Source organism: Aquila chrysaetos, chromosome 17 (assembly GCF_900496995.4).
Source record: "Aquila chrysaetos chrysaetos chromosome 17, bAquChr1.4, whole genome shotgun sequence".
NCBI lineage: Eukaryota > Metazoa > Chordata > Aves > Accipitriformes > Accipitridae > Aquila > Aquila chrysaetos.
The window spans coordinates 9,264,619-9,283,657 of NC_044020.1; the positions used below are offsets into that span (position 1 = coordinate 9,264,619).

Genomic DNA, 19,039 nt, shown 5'->3' on the forward strand with positions numbered 1-19,039 from the left:
CACTTCTCTCGACCTGCTAGCTAGAATCTTGTTATTGTAGACCTGGATCTGGTTGGCTGCCTTTGCAACAGGGGCACCTTGCTGACTTACGTTTGACTTGTTTATCAGGATCCCCAAGCCTTTTTCTACAAAGCTGCTTTCTAAAGCATGCATGGGCTTTTCCTCTCCCAGATGCAGGGCATTGTCCTGGGATCATCTTTTAGTATTTGTCCTGGGATATTCTCTCCAGATGAATCTGATTTACTTTTTAAGGTTAGTTCTGTAAGAGCAGGGAATGATCTCTTTCCTACTATTGAGAGGAGCAGTCTTGCTTCTGGATGTGGAAACAGACCAAGTCAGTGCTTTGCTTGCCAGGAATAGAAATGAGAACAGCATGGATGCTTGAATCTAATAACATCAGGGCTTTTTACCAGTTTATTAATTCATCTCAATGCTTTTTTTTTATGCAAATATTTGGTGTTTTTCTTCCTTTTTCCTTAGATCTCTGCCCAGGAAAGTAGAAGAAAAAAGAAAGAATACATGGACAGTCTGGAAAAAAAGTAAGCCAGCCTCCTTCCTGTTTCAAGCGGGCCAATAGCACTAGTTGCTGGACTGGGAAGGGATCCAGCTGTTGATGCTGGGACTGTTTTGTGCACAGAGTGCCAGCTGCCATCTCGTGGCTATGACTGAGAAAAGCCCCTTTTTCTGGCTTCTGCTTGTATGTGTGCTGGGGTGCTGCATTCATAACTGTGTCTACCTGCAACACGTTGCTAACATGCCGACAAAGACTTTAAACCTTAAGTAAGGCAAGACCCATCTGCTATTGGCCTCCCCCTCATGCAATTCTTTTGGCCTAGTGAGTAGGCAGTGTCCAGGGAAAGGTGGATTCAGAGTGAATATATTCTCTCTTCTAGTGCAGATGGTGACGGAAATAGGAAGTGGGTGAGTCAAGACTGCCTGGGAAAATAAGCAGGACTCAGGAAAACAGCATGTGACCCATCGGCTTCCTTTAGCAAGAAGGAGCCAAACCCTCAATTAGTGTTTTATATCCCAAGTTAATCTTCCTTTCAACAGACAAGTGTTCTAGTATTTCTCTTATGCACTTCACCAGATGGATCTGTTAAACCCCTTGTACCAACTTTGGTGATATCCTTGATGTAATTTCCTTTTTTTATTCTTATCTCTTTATGGATGAATCTTGCTTTCTCAGAGTTACTCCTGTGAAATTCCACTACATACATACAGATATCAAAGCTATTTCACTTGACCTTCTCCTTTCTTGAAGCTATTCTGACTGATCATGTTTGTCTTTTTAGGAGTCCCATGTTTTTCACTTGGACCTCGTATGTGGCATGTCATATGATAACCAACTTTAGTTTAGGGAGTTTCCAGGGGCAGTGTGGAAATAAGCACTCTCTTGGAAATGAATCCTCCTTGCTTATTGACCTTCCTAAACTTGAAATTCGAGAATCTGATTTCAGAAAAGTGGCATTCACTAAATTGCTTGGTGCCTCATCCTAGCAATGAAATGCACACATTGAACACCTTTGCACAAAATACTTGCTAACAACATAAATAATAGCACGTTCTGTGACTTTTAAAGTATCTGTCCCATGGCCTGATGCACAGAGAAAGTCAGAGCAGGGTCTTTGCTGTTGCTATTTCAAGAGGCAAAAAGTAGTTACAGCTCACCCTGAATGAGCTGCACCTGCTGGGATGTAGTTGAGCACTGTAAGCAGGTGCTCCACAGCCAGTAGTATCTTTTGCAATGTCTTTTACACCATGAAGTATGATTAAAGATTATGACTAAAGTTCGTTGGTTTAACTTTTCATTAAATGTAGGCAACATGATAGAGATCTCTGTGAAAGCAAGTTTAATAAATAACTGATTTTTTACGTTCCTCTTTCTTGTGTTGTCTCCAGAGTTGAGACTTGTTCAAATGAAAATAGTGAGCTGCGTAAGAAGGTTGAAGTCCTGGAGAATACTAACAGGTAAGGTACAAAGGGAATAAAACAAAACTGTAGCATGATACTACAGTGAAAACTGAAAATCTGGAAGTTAAGAGATCAATTGAAGTGTGAAGAATAGCTGTATCTGATCTGGTTAATGTCAAAGAAAGATGAGGAAGGCCAGTTATCGTGACTACAGTGTGATGTAAAGCATAGAGACTTTGATGTCAGGTCTTAAACTGTCTCGCTAGCCTGTGGGGTGCTAGAGAAACCTTTTAGTACTCTTCTTTGAGCTCTTCCACTGCCCAAGGAAACACGAATAGTGATATGTAGCAAACAAAACCTACAGCCCAACTGTCCAAATTGTCTTTATTTAGTGAGAGACTGTTTTGACAGGACACCTTGACCTGGAGCATGACACTTCCAGGAGTTACAGTGCTGAAGCACAAGAGTCATTGTTAGTTCCTTCTGGACTACTGGATGTCATTGCAATTATTGTGCACCCTTCTAACCATCTCACACCCCAGAATTTCCTTCATTTGAAGGGGGAAAATCAACTTCTTGTTTCTTCGTTTCTGAAGAAATGGGTGACTCAGTGGTGGCTTCTCAAAGGACACATGGCAGAAATAGCCATGAATATGGGTTGAATAGCTGAGCTTTTAATCGGATGTTAGCTGAGAGTGGAGTGTCAGTCATGGCTTATGCTCAGTGTGTTCTCTAATGATGGCAAATTCCTATGAGTAGGTACTAGATAAGCCCACTGTTAACACCTTCTAGTTAGAGGCATTTGTAGTGATGGTTGAACCACCATTGAACCACCATTGAACATGATGGTAGCATGAAGATAAGACCCACAATCATGGAAAATGGCCTTAGAGCTTGTCTGGCAGCCAGTGTATTGCTAATTGAGTGGCATGTGTTGTTTCTAATCTCCGGATCCAATCTCTGATTTCATGGAGCCAGACCCTGTAGCACTGTAATTTGCTGTAGAGTGTCTCCCACACACTGCTCATGCATAAAGACATCTGCTGTTTGTTTGAAGAGAGCCAAGCCATTTCTGTGCCTCTTGTATCTTCCTTCAGGGCTTTACATAAAAGAACCAGGAGTTGTTCTGTAGGTGTAGAGTAGGGTTTTCTCTCCCAGGATCTGTCCCAGGAGGTGCTGAAGCCAGCTGCTCTAAGGAAAGGTGCAGCTGTGGGTGAACCACTCAGGGACAACATGCTGTCAAGCCTAGAGTTTTTCTCCCCAGTTCAGCTAAATTTGGCCAGCTGTTTTCATCTCTTGAATTGTTGTGGATGCAGTCGTGAGAACAGCTGTGTTGGTATTGTCCATCCTTTTACACAGGACCTTTAGCATCTTCTCTATTTTTTGATGATCTTAATTCTCTCATACTAAATCCTCTAAAAATACTTAGCTAAGTGATATTATCTCCAAATCCTTCATACTTTGGGCACGTGGGATGAGTTGCATTGTTTTCTTCCCTCTGCAATAGCATTTATATTGATTTGTAATCTCCTGCAGAGAAGCAGATGTTCCTGACCCTCTGCACAGAAATTCTTGTAATTCATGGCAATGCCGTTTTGGCTATTTAGATACAAACTATCTAAAATCTGTTAAAGCTTCAAATTGAAGTGCTGAGAAATTTGTAAAAGTGCCTGCTTTCATCAAGCCTGACTTACATAACATAACATATTATGGTTTTTTTCACCTTAACCCCAAAGAGCCACTTTTCTTATTTAGTGTATAATTGTGCAACTATCTTATTCAGAGAATGGTTCCAGGCCCTTGTTTAATGTACATTATACACTTCCTATGGTGAATTCAAAATGTCTGGTCTCCTCATTGCTATTTGCACAGAGCCTTGATGTGGCATCCAGAAGCTGTTCAAATGTTTCAGAACTTGTCTTCACAGCATCCTATAGCTGATACTTCCATCTCCTATGTACAGTGAGGAGTCAAAGTGCAAAGCAGTGATGGTCAAAATTATGCACTGTCAGTTTATTCTTGGATGCCCAAATTTGTATGTTTAGGACATTATTTCTCAAAGTACCTAGCACACAGTTATACACACATGTATTTTATTTAATATGCCCAAAGCAGAGCCCCATTTGACTTTAGTTGCAACTTTGAGTGTTCAATGCAGTAAAAAATGAAGACGTAGTTGAAGGTATTATCTAAAAGTAGATCTACAAACGTTAGTGCTGTCCTTTTGTTGTGAAAAATTATAGGAGTGGAAGAAAGGTAACAGGAAAATAAGAGCTGTGATTACGTGTAAAAATGTTCATGCATTCAAGTGTATATGAAGACAAAGTTGTTCTTTTAGCTTGTTGGAAAATTGGGCTATAGCTGCTTACCTAAAAGTTAATGCACATGTATGTGCTGTCAGTCAGTATCATGTTTTTATAGTCTGATTGGAGTTGAGAGGAACTGAAGGGCAATTTCCAAAACATGCAACTATTGAACAGCAGAGTTTCCTTTCAGTATGTGCAATCAGTTTTTTAAAGTATGATGTTGTGTATATAGAACACGTTTGCCCAGATACATACCTAAGACTTCAGGGAAACCCTGCTTGCATTTCAAAGTCTGGATCCAAACCATGGAAACACTGGAATTTCTTCTGGTAAAAATGTTCCTACATTATTCTCAGTAACATGAAAAAAATTAGAATAATCTTCCCTGTGAGCCTGCCTTAGTCTGAAATTCTGGATCTGAAAAGATGTAATGTAAAAGGTGCAAGTGTGGTCAAAAAATTTGCATCCAGAAGCATCTCCCTTGATATTCATGCATCTTAAAAGGCAAGGCAGGAGGCTGGGGATCAAGATGCAGGGGAGTTTTTAATTCTCATTACTCTGAGTGGGTGACTGCAGCATTTTTGGCATCTTTAGTATTAGAACACTAGCATATGTTTCCTCTCCTAACTTATGTGACTCAGTCCCTTAAAAGAAACCCATCCAAGTTCCTTTCTAGGCAGTTTTCTCAAAACTAAGGAAGCACATTATTACATGCATATCTGTTATGTCTTGTAGCCACAAGTGAGCCAGGCTTTCATTGGTTTCAGTAGCATCTGAACATGTGGGGCACTCCTGTCTCAGAAAGCAAAGGGTGTGAGAAGAAGCTGGCACCAAGAGTTGAACTGACTTGTCCCAGTCACCAAGAAGGCTTGATTCACTTGGCACTGGGACCGAAAGCAGAAATTGCCGGTGATCTAGGGGGTTGCATATGGTCTCTGACACGAGCGTTGTCTAGCTGGAAGCCATGGCTATTTGGCTTAAAGACAATATTGAAACATCCGGTACGGTGTATGACATATGAGAAGTACTTTTGCTTTTCACTTCTGTTGAGTCTGTATTTATAGATATATTGATGGTCACTTTTCCTGGAGAAATGATAGACATAGCATATGGTTGAGTGTGTCACTCATGGACAATGTATGCAAGTAGCTGCTAGAGTTGCTCACATGGAGTAATGACTAGCAAGTTGTGTAGATCTCCACTCTGACAGGCACCTTAAAGGCAATGGCTTTATAAATACAATTGGGATGTTATTCCATTTCTCATGCTCCCGTTCAAGCTATTGTTACAACTCCCAGTCATCTAAAGATCGAGTTGCATATCAGTCTGACCCCCCCCAAGGGTTTATCAGCACCAAAGCTGCCAGACTTCACTGATTTGCTTCGCTGTTCCTTTATTTGAAGCTGGTAAAGTCATTTTACCAAGTCATTTTCAAGGAGTGATGGATCTGCATTTAAGTTGCAATGAGACATCTTGCACTTCATTTCAGACCACCCTTATAATAGTTGACAAAGTGTGGCAGCCCTGGAGCAACTCCTCGTTTTCAAAGCAACAGGGCAGTGTTTTTTGTGCTGAAACATCTTTGATGAAAAATTTCTGGATTTTTTTTCTTTGTAATTCAAATGAGGAATAATTATGGATTTTTTTTCTGCTTTGTGGTATTCTGGTCTTTCAGTGGAAATCTTACTTTGGGATTTGCTGTCTTTCCTACAAATAGGACAGGCAGAGAAGGAATCTGTGTGTAGAGTTGGAAGGCAGAATAATTTTTCTCTCTCCATATCAAAATTAGGTTTTGTTCCTCACAACGTAGACAAATTCTCTAAAAAATATTGATCAAAATAAACAGTGTTTGGTGTCCCTTAGAAGCTGTCTTTTTTTGTTTAAATCACTGTTGGATTTTAAACATAGACACTGAATTGAGGAAGCCTCCCAGGTGGCTAGGTCCTGGAGTGTCAGATTTTCTCTCCTTAATCAAAGTGTCACTGGAAGCTGAGGGGAAGCCTTGACTTGTTCCTAACTTTGGTAGAGAGAGGGGCTCTTCTGAAGATGAATATGTGAATGTGCACACGAAAACAAGACATCACAGGCAGAGTGAATTTGCTGGCAGTGTGTGGAAGGGAGAGCAGGAGTCTTCAGTCACTTTACAGCTTTACTATGAGGTGCTTCCATTGGCAGAGAAAAGCGTGAAAGCACGTTCACACCTCCTACGGAGGTGACCCTCTAATTGAATATCACTGGGAAATGTGTCAGACACAATGAAAATAACCCCTGTGGGTGCAAACCCCCTTATGCATGCTGCCTTGGGATTGCATTTTCTCCTGTTAGGATTTAGCCATAGGCAGCGTGTTTCACTAAAAGCGTTCGTGGCCTTCCTGCTGCTCTTTAGAGGGAGCATCTTAGTTTAACTTAAGTCTCTGTTCTGCAGAGCAGAGAGTTGCTCCTTTTCCCTCTCATAGTCCAGATCATCCCTGCAGCTGGCCAGTAAGAATGAATGCAGCTTTTGTGTGGGAGAGGAGATCTTTTGATCTCAGAATCCAGTCTTCCACCATTCCAGATTCAAATAGAGAATAAAAGCACCAAGGACTACCCCATTTTGGTGGTGGCAGGGTAAACTGGTATCATTTCTGAACAAACTTGTTTCTTGCTCTTGCCTTGGCTCTTGCTCTTAGTTTGAAAATGCACCTGTAGCCTATCAGCTCCCAATACTGAGTCCTTGTCTGTGGGGAGGCGACAGTAGCTCTGCTCAAACAGATAAATGACTTGGAGGAGAAAGACGTTTTATATAAAAGTAGTTGGTAAATAAGGTGGGTGATGACTCTTCCTCTGTGTATAAGAGACCTCAGAATACCTGCCTAATTTTACTTTCCAAAAATAGTGTTTTGGAATCAGCTCTCTGGGCCCATTCTGCCCAACAGTTTTTTTTAAATCGGGACACAAAAAGGCAGAGATCAGCAAAATCGGGAGAATTGCCTCTTCTCTGTTGATTTCCTCACCAGCCATTAGCTGTTTTCTCTCTGACACCTCCACAAAAAGTGGCAAGAATGATCAGCATTTCAAGGCTGCTGCTGCCAACCCCCGAGCTGGGGAGGAGGAGAGCTCCCTCCTCGCTCCGTAGAGCTGTTCTGTGTCAAGCCCAGTGACTCAGGCCTGAAACGGGAGAAAGATTTAGTCTTCTATAAGAGCACAGAAATTGCAGGGTTAAAAAGGCCTTGCTGTATAACATAGCTAGAGGCATATGGTGGGAATACTGTAGGCAGCGTGTTCTGTGCCGGAAAATGATATATACCACGTACACAAGTCTTTCTGAACCCTACGCCATGTAGTGGATGTGAGGAGGAACTGGGAGAGATGCAGAAGGGACCAGGGAATTAGGATGGTCTCATTTACGTGATGGACAGTGTTTTAATCTCTTAATTTGCCTGTGGTCTCTCTAATAGTGAATAAAGGACTGAATTAGATGAATCACTTTCTTTTTTTAAATATTGAGTTGCAGAATAAACCATGCTCTCAAGAGCATGCCAGACATCCTTCCTTAATAAGTTGAGAAGGATCTGCTGGCCCAGATAAATCTGTGCTGTGAGCATGCCTTGTGCTCATTTCAGAATGCATTCCTGAAGTCCTTGAATTCATTAAACCCTAATTAGCAACAAGCATTGATGATTAAAAAAATCTATAATAATAGGCAGACGAGTGTATATTGAGCTGCGAAGGCACCTCTGGGTCTGGCCTACAATTAGCTTTTAGCCAGTTTGATCTTAAAATAATCTTTCTATTTTCTCTGACATTCTGACCTTGCCTCTTGCTTTAGCATTTGACGTCACAGCCTCCAAAGCTGTTGCCTGGAGTTTTGTGGGGGTTATCCTCCACAATAGATTGTGAGACTTGCAGGAGAAGTGAAAAGTAAAGTTGGAAACAAACAGCAGATTTAACACCTTGATACAAAATTGTACTATATTTGTGTCGAGGACAGGCATTTGGGTTACTCCTTACCTGTTAAAAAGCTTTAATGAAAACAAAATGAAAACTGCTGTGAAAACCCTGTATCAATCATACTTTGAGATCATTTCCCATTTAAATGACTAGTGTCCTGACTGTAGTAGTTGATGATACAGCAGAAGAAAATCAGCCAGAAAGACAAAAGAATATCCTTCTGGTCTGGGACTGTTGACTCCAACTGCAAGAGAATTGCCGTTGGGGTTGGGACCTCTGAAAGCCACAGTCACAGTAGCCACTTGAAGCATCTGTGATTTTTGTCAGCTCCTGGAGGATTTAGCAAATAGCAATAAAGTGCTTTATTTAGTAAATGAATTTGAGAAATGGAGTCTGTGCCTGTGTCTGACTTTAAGACCTTCTCTTTGAAAATGGTCCGGCGTGTGGTCCAAAGCACTGTACAGCAGGTTTTCAGAAAAAGGAGGTAGCCATATATCTCTACCACCAATTAGAGCAGTTATAAACTTGCTTCTGCACCTTTTCAAATAAAGGTGAAACTCCTGCTGAATTCATGACACAGAATCAGGTTATATATGCATCTAGTCACTTGCATGTAGAGCAGTTTAAGTTGTTTGTATGCTTTCCAGAATCGTTTCTTGTAGAGACACTGAAAACACCATTTTTATTAATAAGAGCTTTCTGAAAGTACTAAAGAAGTAATTGTTCAGGGACATCAGTTGAGGGAAAGGCAAAAGATCTTTCTGAAAGTTCCAGTGTTAATACATGTTAAAACTTTGTAAAATTAAATACATTCCTTGTTACTAACTTCAAGGAGAGGACTTTAACTATCTGTACCTTATCATAAATGCTGTATTATTGCCAGGTGTGGAATTTGAAGCAAAAAGCTATTTAACCAGCAAGTAGATCAGTGTGTGTGATGCTTGTCTGTTGTCTTTGCTTTCCAGAACACTTCTGCAGCAGTTGCAGAGACTCCAAGCCATGGTTACTGGGAAAGTGTCCCGTTCATGTAAGGCAGCTAGCACACAGACAGGGACCTGTCTTATGGTGAGTGTCCCTAAAGCTGGGAATTGTAGGGGCATGAGAATCTCTTTCCACTGCTCAAAGTCACATCCCTTGTACTGCAAAGCCCCTCACTTGCAAATTCTCAGCTTGGGAAACTTCTCTTCATAATTTGACAATTAATTTTGAGGTAGGTGAGACTCCTGGCTGATGAAGATTAATGGTTGTGGAAGGCATTAAATTCTGGAGAAGACTGGGCCTGTGCTTTTGATTGGGTGCTGCAATGATGAAAGAAGGAGCACTGCTCCTCTTGAGTGACCTGTTTTATTATTTCCTACAATATTGTATGTGAGAAATGGTGTCTAGGGTTGTAAAATGAAAATGAGGGTGTCTTTTGATACCAGTAAGAATAAGTTTGCTCATCCAAATAAAAATATGACTAAGGCTGTAAATCTACCTCTGTCCTACTTCAGTAATAGTAGTCAGGATAAGGAAAAGATTAGAATGAAACTTTTCCCTTTTCATTCCCTACACTCAGCCAGCAAGTTTGCTTTATACTTGTGCTAGAAATTGATGGAAATTATTTTCAAGGCCTAAGTTGTTCTCCTAGTCTGCCAGCCTCTCTGTCACTTCAAAGAAAGACTGGGGCCAGCAGCAGAAATAACCTTGGAGATTCCCAACAGCATCTGTAAAACACATATGGTGGTTGTGTCTGCTTTTCAACTTTGGGAGTAAATAAAGCTACAGGCCAAAATGGTGGCAGACATTGAAAACAAACTCCAGCATTGAAATCTGCCCTTTAAAACACTGTCTTGTTACTGTATGTGTGCCTTTGCTAAGACACTGTATGCAGTGATGAAAATAGCCTCAGATGATTTGTTTTGAAAAAGTATCAGATCTGCTTTGTGTTGATTCTTGGTTTTGATGTGCACATGTGTGCCAAGAGGTAGTGCACTTACCTTCTCTGCATCCTCCTTTTGCCAGATGGTGGTGCTGTGCTTTGCAGTAGTTTTTGGCAGCTTCTCTCAGAGCTATGGGCCATATCCTTCTGCTACAAAAATGGTGTTGCCCAGGCAGCATTCCTCGCCAGAGTCCTACACAGACTCCATTGGTAAGTGACAACTATCCCAGTCTTGGTCCCTTGCTTGATTGTGCTTCGGCACTTGTTTTCTACTCCCAACCCTAACCCCCTCCTCAACCACCTCTTGCTTTTCTGCTACTTAGCTAGCCGTTCCTTGGTATACCTATGTTTTTCAAAAGATAACTTGGCAAGCTGTTCTGATGGCAGAAGACTTCGTAGACATGGGCAAAGCCTTTGCCCACTAGCCTGCTTGGTACTTCTGTTTAAAGCAGTTTTTTCCTGTTTGTGGAACTAAAGCTAGTGGTCTGTAAAAAGTAGCAGGATTTCTACTCGGTAGCAAATGTTTGTACAGTTACAACGTGCAACTGGTATCAGCTGGTGTGTCCTTTGCCAATGTCAACAAAGAGTCCAAGGACTGCATGGGAAACTGTTAGCATTATAACAATGCGTAATGAACCCGTTGCTTTCAATGTATATTATCAAAGTGATTGTTTCATTTTCTTCTTGTGTTGTGAATAATTCAGAGCTTTTTGATCCTTACCTGGACCATTGCTGTGGTATCTTTCCTCAGCTATCAAATTACCAGTTAATCACTATGAAAAGACCTTTGCAGCTTTAGTTCTGCTCTGTCGGTTTCCATTTCCTGAAATGACCAGGACTGTTCTCTGAGCTGCCTGTTTCTCATCTCTTTTTGCCTTCTGTCTTTGTATGCAGTGAGGTCAAGGAGTCTGCTAATTTACGAAGAGCCTCACCAACTGGAGGAGTCATCAAGCCCAATCTCCTTTGCAGATCGCAATGACAGGCAACCAGACACCTCCAAGTACACAGCACTGTCCCTGGAAGCCATGCCAGGGACACAGCAGGATAATATCATGCAATTCACAATAGCCAATGAGACAAGGCTAGAGAAATCGGTGCTGCTGGGCCTGCAGCAGCACAGGTGAGTGCAGGGTGGGCTGCTTGTCATATGAGTGTTTTGCGTCACTGTCATTTGTGCCTGGAGCGCAGCTGTAAGACTAGGGGCTCAGCTATGCTGGGCACTGTGAAACATGAAGTAAGAGTTTGGTCTCATGTGGAGAGCTTATAGGCAAAGTTATTGTTACTCTGGAGAAGTGGTTGCAATAATACTGTAGTGGTTGCAATAATACTGTAGTAATACAGCTGCCAAACTTGGTGCTTCTGCCAGAAACCTAACCCCTGTAAGCCTGTTGTGCCTACCCAGTTCTTTAAGCACTTACTTCTGTGTCTCCTAAAGGAATAAGCTTTTGCCAGTTGGGTGGAAGCGTGAAGTTGTGACTCACTGCGCTTTCTATGAGGTTAGGGTGTGAAGAGCTGGATCTTCTTGCTGCAGTGATCTTACTAAAGCATTACTGTGGAAAGTTTGCAGGACTCGGTCTTAAGAGACAGACCTGTAAGGGTCTCTTTTGGGGCCTCTGCAAAGAGAGAGATTTACTGGTTTAAATATGTGTGTGCAGTTTTCTTTCCATTCTACTTTTTCTTATCCTGCCACTGTCCTGTTGGCCCAGGTCTTGGTCTCTACTGACAAGCAGTAGCAAGCACACCAAACAGTGGAGAGAGGGATTTTATTTGGAAGCATGCTATTCTGAGGGCTAGGATGAGCCATATCGCCCCAAGCATACCTTCTGAGCTCTTGTGTCAAAGTTATACCTAGAGCCAAAGAGATGACTAATTCAGTGTGTTACCATACTCCAACTGACAAGTACCTGGTAAATACTGAGTGCCTTTTTAGCATTAGCCAATTCAAGCAGGATATGCGCTTTTAAAAATGACTAACTATTAGCGTTAACCTTTGTTGTTTTGGTTTTTTTGTTCCCTGCAGAGTCAACTCCGAACTAGAAGGAAATGAAACACTGAAGATAATTGAAATAGATAGAAGAGTCAATGCCACCTCTTAAAAATAAAAAAGGCCTTTTTTCTTGACTTCCCTCTTTCCCACATATTTTCAACCAAAGTCCCCCTGACTTGTCATCCTCAGTGAACCAAAGCACAAAAGAGAGGGAGTTCAACTTCTGCATTGACTGGTGAGGCTGTGACTGCAGATGGGATATCTTGTCTTTGTAACTCCCTTCCTCACTTCACACACAGTCCCTGTCTTTGCTTTTATTCCTTTCCTGTCTAATACTGCAAGGACAGGATTGAATTATGATGGCAGATGACACCAGCAGTGTGCCGGTGACTGGTGGGTGTGTGTGTGCGTGCATGCACACATCCTAATCTCTGAGCACAAAGACATTCTGTAGAAGAGTGAAATATGCAAAACTGATAGGAGCATGTGGGTGATAGGTTTCTTGGGAGAAGGTATTTGAGAGAAAGAGGAGATGCAGCATGATGATGCTCAGAATCTAGCCACAGCTCCATGCCTACTGGTCTACAGCACTTGAGCCTTTTGGGGGGATTGAGAAGCATGTGTGTAGCCTGCTTCTGAAGGGACAAGAAAGGGCCCTGATACTGCTGAGTTAACAGCACAGGCAGGAGAGGGAAGGGCAATGATGCTACTGAATTGTCCTCCTCTTGATCTTTCTCTTCTCCCCTCCAGCCTCTTTATCATTTAGTGGGGTATCATTTTCTGGGTTGAAAGCAGTCCTGGTAAGCTTCCCTACTGCTTCAACCCTTGTGGAATTCAAGCAAAAATCAGTCACTGTCTTGTCACACTCTGCGTGGGAGAATTATGCTAGTTTAACTAAATCTGTTTAGAAAGCAGGTTTTGTTAAATTTATGCAATGTTTTGGATGGATGTCCTTTAGTCTGCTTAAGTCTAATCTGTTTAGTTTAAATCAGTTCCTTCCTAACAAACTAAATCAATGTAAGGCTTAAACCAGAAGTGCCTCCTGAGAGGACCATATGGATTTAATTTATTGGCTTCTAGATGCATTGATGGAATTTCTTATGTAGACCCGTTCTCAGACTGTCTTGTGTTTTCCTTTCCTTGCCATCTTCCTGTTACTATTGTAAATAGTATTTATTAGCTTTGCAAGTTTTTGTTCAGGCAGTCGCAATGAAGAGAACTGAGCTTCCCTAACCCTGCAAGTGGTCTGGGCAAACTCTGAAATCGGACACACAAATATCACTGAACACCCATTCCCTCCCCTCAGACTTGAATTGCCCTAAATAAAGCCATGTGTCTTATCTTCCTCTTACCTCCTTTTCCAGAGATGCGATCTTAGACCAGCTGCTTAGCCGAAAAGATAGGGTTATAGGTAGCCTCAGCTAGGCATGGTTCAGGCCTGGAGGTGGTAGATACTGTATTAACTCTATGCCAAGACAGCCTCTGACCTGAGGAGTTGAGTATGTAGGCAGGAGATAAGGCAAAAGAGGGATGAGATGGGCACATAGGGAGGTGAAGTGACTGGACCAAGTTCAGTGGAAAAGCCAAGAGCAGTATTCAGGTCTGATCCTGGTCCAGTACTTTTCTCCCTGCTTTGTTTCCTCCTTGTCTCATGTAGCTGTTGCCTTTAAGGGTTCTCCCTCTCTTACTACCCTGGTCACGCCTTTGCCCGAGCTGTGCTTCTTGCAGTTTGTCCTTGCAGTGGCACAGTCGAACCTACCCCAGGATTTGAGCAGGGTTTTATCTGGTTACTACAGAAGGGACCTCAGACTCCATTGAGGATGGATTTAATATGAAAATCCTCATTCAGCAGGCTAGCATAGCTACTTTACAGTTTACCAGAAGAAGTCAATTTTTAAAAAGGATAAAGAATTTTGAAGCTCTTTTTTTTTTATTATTTTTTTCCTAATGATAAATAAGGGAAAAACTTAACCTAGCCTTACAAGTAATTTTTTACCATGTACAGTAGATATTTCCTGCAAGTATTCTATTTTGTAAAATATTGGATTTGTATTTTATTACAGCAGCTGCCACACCAGCTCCTTTATTGTTCTTCATTCTCCTTTGACTTTCTTCCTTCAATATCCTATTTGCCACCCTCAGGCCTGACTCAAAACTCAGTGAAATGAACGGAAAGAATTCGATGAATTACAGGGAGCTGTGGATCAGTCCCCACTGTGCCATTTTCAGAAGGTGTTTCACATTAGTGACAGTGAAACATGTACCTGACTCCATGAGCTGGTAGTGAGTTTTGGTGTACAGACGTGCTTTCTAGGTAATGCCCTATTCTTATATGTAAGTGCCTTTATATTATTTTATCTTTGGTGGCAATGAGAGGAGAAATGCTGTTGTAGTCTATTTTGCAAGTGTTCCCTTCTTCTTGGCATGGGTCAGCCTCTTCCCTAAAGTCTCTTTCCCTTCACAGTGATCCTGCTGGGTCCTCTGAATCATTCCAGTATCCACCCACAACTTTTGTATGATTTTTTTTTTTTTTTTTTTTTTTTAACAATTTAAGGCTTCACATAAATAATGAGCACTGGTGGGTGCCACAAGGGATGGCTGCATTCCTTAGCCACATGAGGTCAGCAAAGTGACAGGACAAAACTGGGACTGACCGTTCCATTACCATATGGCTAGGCATTGTAAGTGGGCAAGGTCATAGCTTAGAAAGTTCCTTAAAACGTCTTTTTTTTCAGAGCACCCGTGGTTTGTCACCTCTGAGGACAACTGAATGGTTAAGTCTTCTGCAAAAGAGGCCCCCAGCTGCCGAGCATAACCCTGCTCTTACTAGTCTTGCAGCTTGCACTGTACATAAGCAGGAGACTGCTCTGCCTGAGCTCATGCCTATTACCAGTTAAATGGATCACCTCCCATTGCAGATACAGCTGACTTCACTGTATTAAAACCAAAATTGAATTATTTCTCAATACTTAAAGGACAGACGATTTCCCAAAACCCAAACAACCCCCCACTCCAAAACCTACTGCACTAGTCACCATTAAAGCTTTGCCCTTTTGTTTGCTTAATTTGGGCATGTCAGTTCAAATCTGATCGGGAGATAGTCATGTTTTCATCTGGAGCATTTTAAACTGGCCACGGTCAGGGTCAGGCCTCTAAACTAATTCATCCAAGCCATTATGGCCATACCAATTTTCTTGTAAATGTTTGATAATCTATTGCTATAATCTTAGTTTGTGTAATCCTTTAAGTTATTTTTAGGTACTTTTTTGGGGAATCTCTTGACCTAGCACACACATTGCTTGGGGATTTATTATATTAAATATTACTTCTTTATAATAAGGAAAACCTTTGCTTTACTTTGGTATGTTTGTGATCATTTTTATTCAGGGGCCTTAATAGAATAGGTTTCTCTGCTAGATACTAGGGGCCAAAGAATCTCCTGTCATCACCTACCCACAGGCTGTTATGCGACAAGGACCTCAGTATCTCCAGAGGCAGTTTATGCCCGTGTTACGTACCTAGCAGGGGGACAGAGGAGGCAGGACACATCCAATTGCACTGCCAGCCTCAGCAGTCCAGGGGTGACCCAAGTGTGAATGTTGATGCACAGCAGACCACATGGAGAGGCAGCTGTATGTGCTCTGTGTTAAGGGCATAGGGAAGGAGTAGTAAGGTGTATTCAGGGAGGATGCCAGTATAAGTGCTTTTAATTAGCTCAGCTGTATTACTTGAGGTCTTAGCCTTCTGCCAGTATACTTTTTCCAGTGATGAGTGACTCGGTGCTGTAGAATAATACTGTGTGTGTGGACAGGGTAGGTTAAGGCCTTAATGTGCTACTTAATTTCCATTTCCACTAGAGGACTTAAGTGATCCATAGAGTCTTCAGCTGTAACGTTATGCTGCTTGTCAGGACGATTTTATACACACTAGTAAACTTCCTTTTGGCCTATAGCTTTAAAGCATGCCTAGATCTGTCAGGTCTTTGCTTCTAGGGCGATAAGCTACAAAAGAATGTAGGGCATTATTTTTTTATATATATATATTTTAAAAGTATCAAGCAGAGGGCATGTGACAGTTCTAACCTTGTTACCAGTGTGTAGATAATGTTGGGGGTTTTTTTCCCAGGCTATTTATAGTTCTTTGCTGCATTTCTCTTATTTCATCTGTACCATTCAATATTTTTCAGCAGCATAGTCTAATAATGGATTAGGCTGAGGTTCTTAGGCCAGATCCTAGCTGATACAACGCAGCACGCTTCATACTTAATGCTTTTGGAGGCTGCAGGTCTGATTTATACTGGCAGGGGGCCTCTTCCATATCTCTCTGTGTAACAATGTGTCTCAGTGTATTCTTGATTTTTCTAACATAGAGCTGAAAATGAATATAAAAACTTTTCTTCTTTTTTTTTTTCCTGCTAAAAAAAACCAACCCACCTCTCTGCTCCCATCCCCCCAAACTATCAGTGGTGAATTCTGTCTAGACGCATTTAGAATGTAGGTCAAGTAAATGAATGATACTAATTGCTACGTTGGGAGGGATTTCCACTGAGTATTTGGGCTCTAGATTCTAGCTAATGCCAAGAGGCCATTGTACAAAACCCACGCAGCTAAGAACAGAAGTATATGGAGTATTTTTATACTCTTGGTGACTAAAATATTTCTTTCTCAAGTCACTAATTAGAAAGGGAACATTTTGTATTCTGAAGGTGAAATGGTAGGTCAGTACTTTGCAACTACAAAAGTTATACTTGCCTATGTAAGTAGTGTAGTGCTGTGATGTGTTGCTGCTTTGCACTATAGTGTTAAGGATAAACAACTTTGGGGGTTGCAAAGATGAATGAACTGGCTTATGTGTTAAGGTCTTTACAAATAAGATGTAAGGATTCAATCAATGGGCCAGGATATTGTAGCTTTCTCATGGCCAATAAAATGGCAGTGGGCATTCAGGGATTTGTTGAGGGTGTGATCTCAGTTACTACTGCATTACTTAGGTGATCAGCATCCATTGGAGACTCCCAAGATTGAGAGGGAAATTGCCATTTGTTTTTGTGGTTTTCACGTCAGGCCTTTTTCTGCTTTACCAAGGCATATAACTGAACAGGCTTCCTACATAGAAAAGAGTGCATCTCGCAGGAAACTCTCATTTGTGATGCTAAAAAGGAGTTTCAATATTTTTTATTACCAGTAGTCTCTTCTCTGCCCTAAAGCCCATCTCCATACTCTTCCTTTAAGAGTCAGAACTGAATAGGTGAGAACAAAACATTGGAAAGCTGGATTTGCAGACCTGTCTTACAGAAAAGATGAAAGAAATGGCCAATGAGGGGACTCCTGACATCACAGGGAAAATTCCTAGTTCTTGATTCAATAAATCAGCAATGATAGTCTCTTTCATTAGTTCCCCCCTTGTTTTAGCTTTGCTCTTCCCCTTGCTCTTTCATACTATGTGGTCCTGTTTATGCATATTTGACCTTTATGGTGTATGCCATTTTTCCTTCCAACCAGCAGGTAGAAATCTTTTTGAACTTTAACAGCCCATAATTAAGGGAGTGGAGAGGAGAGGGGGAAGCAGAGGCAAGTAATCAATTTCTTTTAACAGAACTCTGCTCGTATCTGACTTTGCCATATCAGATTTTAATTCAATGGCGCTGATGTAACAGCATCTTGCTTTCTTCATTTGTACAGTTAGCAAGAACAAGTGTGAGCGTGTGTGTATCTGTGCACGTGTTCATGGTGAGCAATCAAAAAAATACCCGCAGAGTTGTTTTTTTAATGTAGTAAGCATCACTAAATAAAGGCATCTACCTGAACACACAGGGCACATTCCACTTGGTGCAACAGAAAGTCCAGGCATTTCTGAAACCTGTTCACATTCCACATCACCGAGCACATGTAAAACTGTAGCGTGAATTGCTGTATGAAGTCTGTCCTATTAGCAATTTTCAACTGAAAGTTGTTGCACTGTGTCTTTGTGTGTGTATGCATAAATTGTCTGGCCTTTCTGTAGAACAGTACTGGGTTTGTACAAAAAAAAGTAATTACTTTAGGCTTTATTGTATCTTCAAGTGTCACTTTTGTTCTGCAGAATTATGTCTTTGAATGCTTTTTTTTTTTTTTTTCTTAAATGGTGTAAGGTAGCCTTAAAAAGTGGCCCCTGGGAGCTGACAGCTCAAGGAACACAGTTTGTTGAGCTGGTCTTCTGGGAGAGGACCTAAAGATCTCTCCTTCCCCTGGAGCCCTACTGCCCTAACCACCCCAGGGATGCAGTAAGATGCCAGGGAGGGGAAACAGTTTGCTCTCCGAGGGCCAGGCCGTGATCTAAGTACATCACAGTTTCCCTGAGATTTGCTGGGCCTTCCAAGAATAAATTACCTGGTGTTACCCTCTTGAAGAGAAATACACGTCCAGGGCCACAGCCATTGCCTTGGACTGTGCAAAACAGTACCTTGTGACTCTGAGTCACTCTGCGTGTGACACCCCTAAGGCATTTCAGCTGATCTTTACCCTTTCCCTCTGTTCATGTGGATACAGTATGAGTTTGTGCAAACATTTAAAACTATCTAAGATGAAAAGGACAGTGCAAAAGCACACACCCCTGAACTCCTTGGTGAACTGCATTGGGGCCTCTTCTGACTGCAGATGTCTCTGTTCTTTTGCCATAAGTCTGTTTAACTCTGTGTAAGTGTGTTCAATGGCCTCTCTCTTTTTGTACAAGCGCAGTCATCTGGATACGGTCCCACCTGATTGTTCACACTGCAAACATGTCCATTGGGTGGAAAGAAATTGCTGTTTTTCCTTTTAAATCTTCTGCTTGATTCTACGAAAGAACAGACTACTTGCTTTTGTAGCCTAAACATGTATGTAGCTAAGTATGTTACGCTTTTCATTTCTTGCAAATAAATATTTTCTGTAGAAAAAGCAAGTACAACTTGTTTGCTTTCCTGATGGTTGGAAAAGATCTGGTCCCTTGGCTTTCCCAAGTGCA

The 19,039-nt window shown here is 41.6% G+C and overlaps 1 protein-coding gene across 2 annotated transcripts in view; it reads left to right on the forward strand.

The window, feature by feature from the left end:
- Nucleotides 1-18,976, forward strand: part of CREB3L2 (cAMP responsive element binding protein 3 like 2) — an 83,959-nt gene extending 64,983 nt beyond the window's left edge. For both annotated transcript variants that reach the window (XM_030040180.2, XM_030040179.1), the window contains exons 7-12: nucleotides 481-539; nucleotides 1,903-1,971; nucleotides 9,116-9,215; nucleotides 10,155-10,281; nucleotides 10,966-11,191; nucleotides 12,092-18,976. In XM_030040180.2, coding sequence (XP_029896040.1) covers nucleotides 481-539; nucleotides 1,903-1,971; nucleotides 9,116-9,215; nucleotides 10,155-10,281; nucleotides 10,966-11,191; nucleotides 12,092-12,167 — 657 coding nt within the window. In that variant the 3' untranslated portion in view covers nucleotides 12,168-18,976. The remainder of the gene's footprint in view (nucleotides 1-480; nucleotides 540-1,902; nucleotides 1,972-9,115; nucleotides 9,216-10,154; nucleotides 10,282-10,965; nucleotides 11,192-12,091) is intronic.
- The last annotated feature ends 63 nt before the right edge of the window (nucleotides 18,977-19,039 follow it).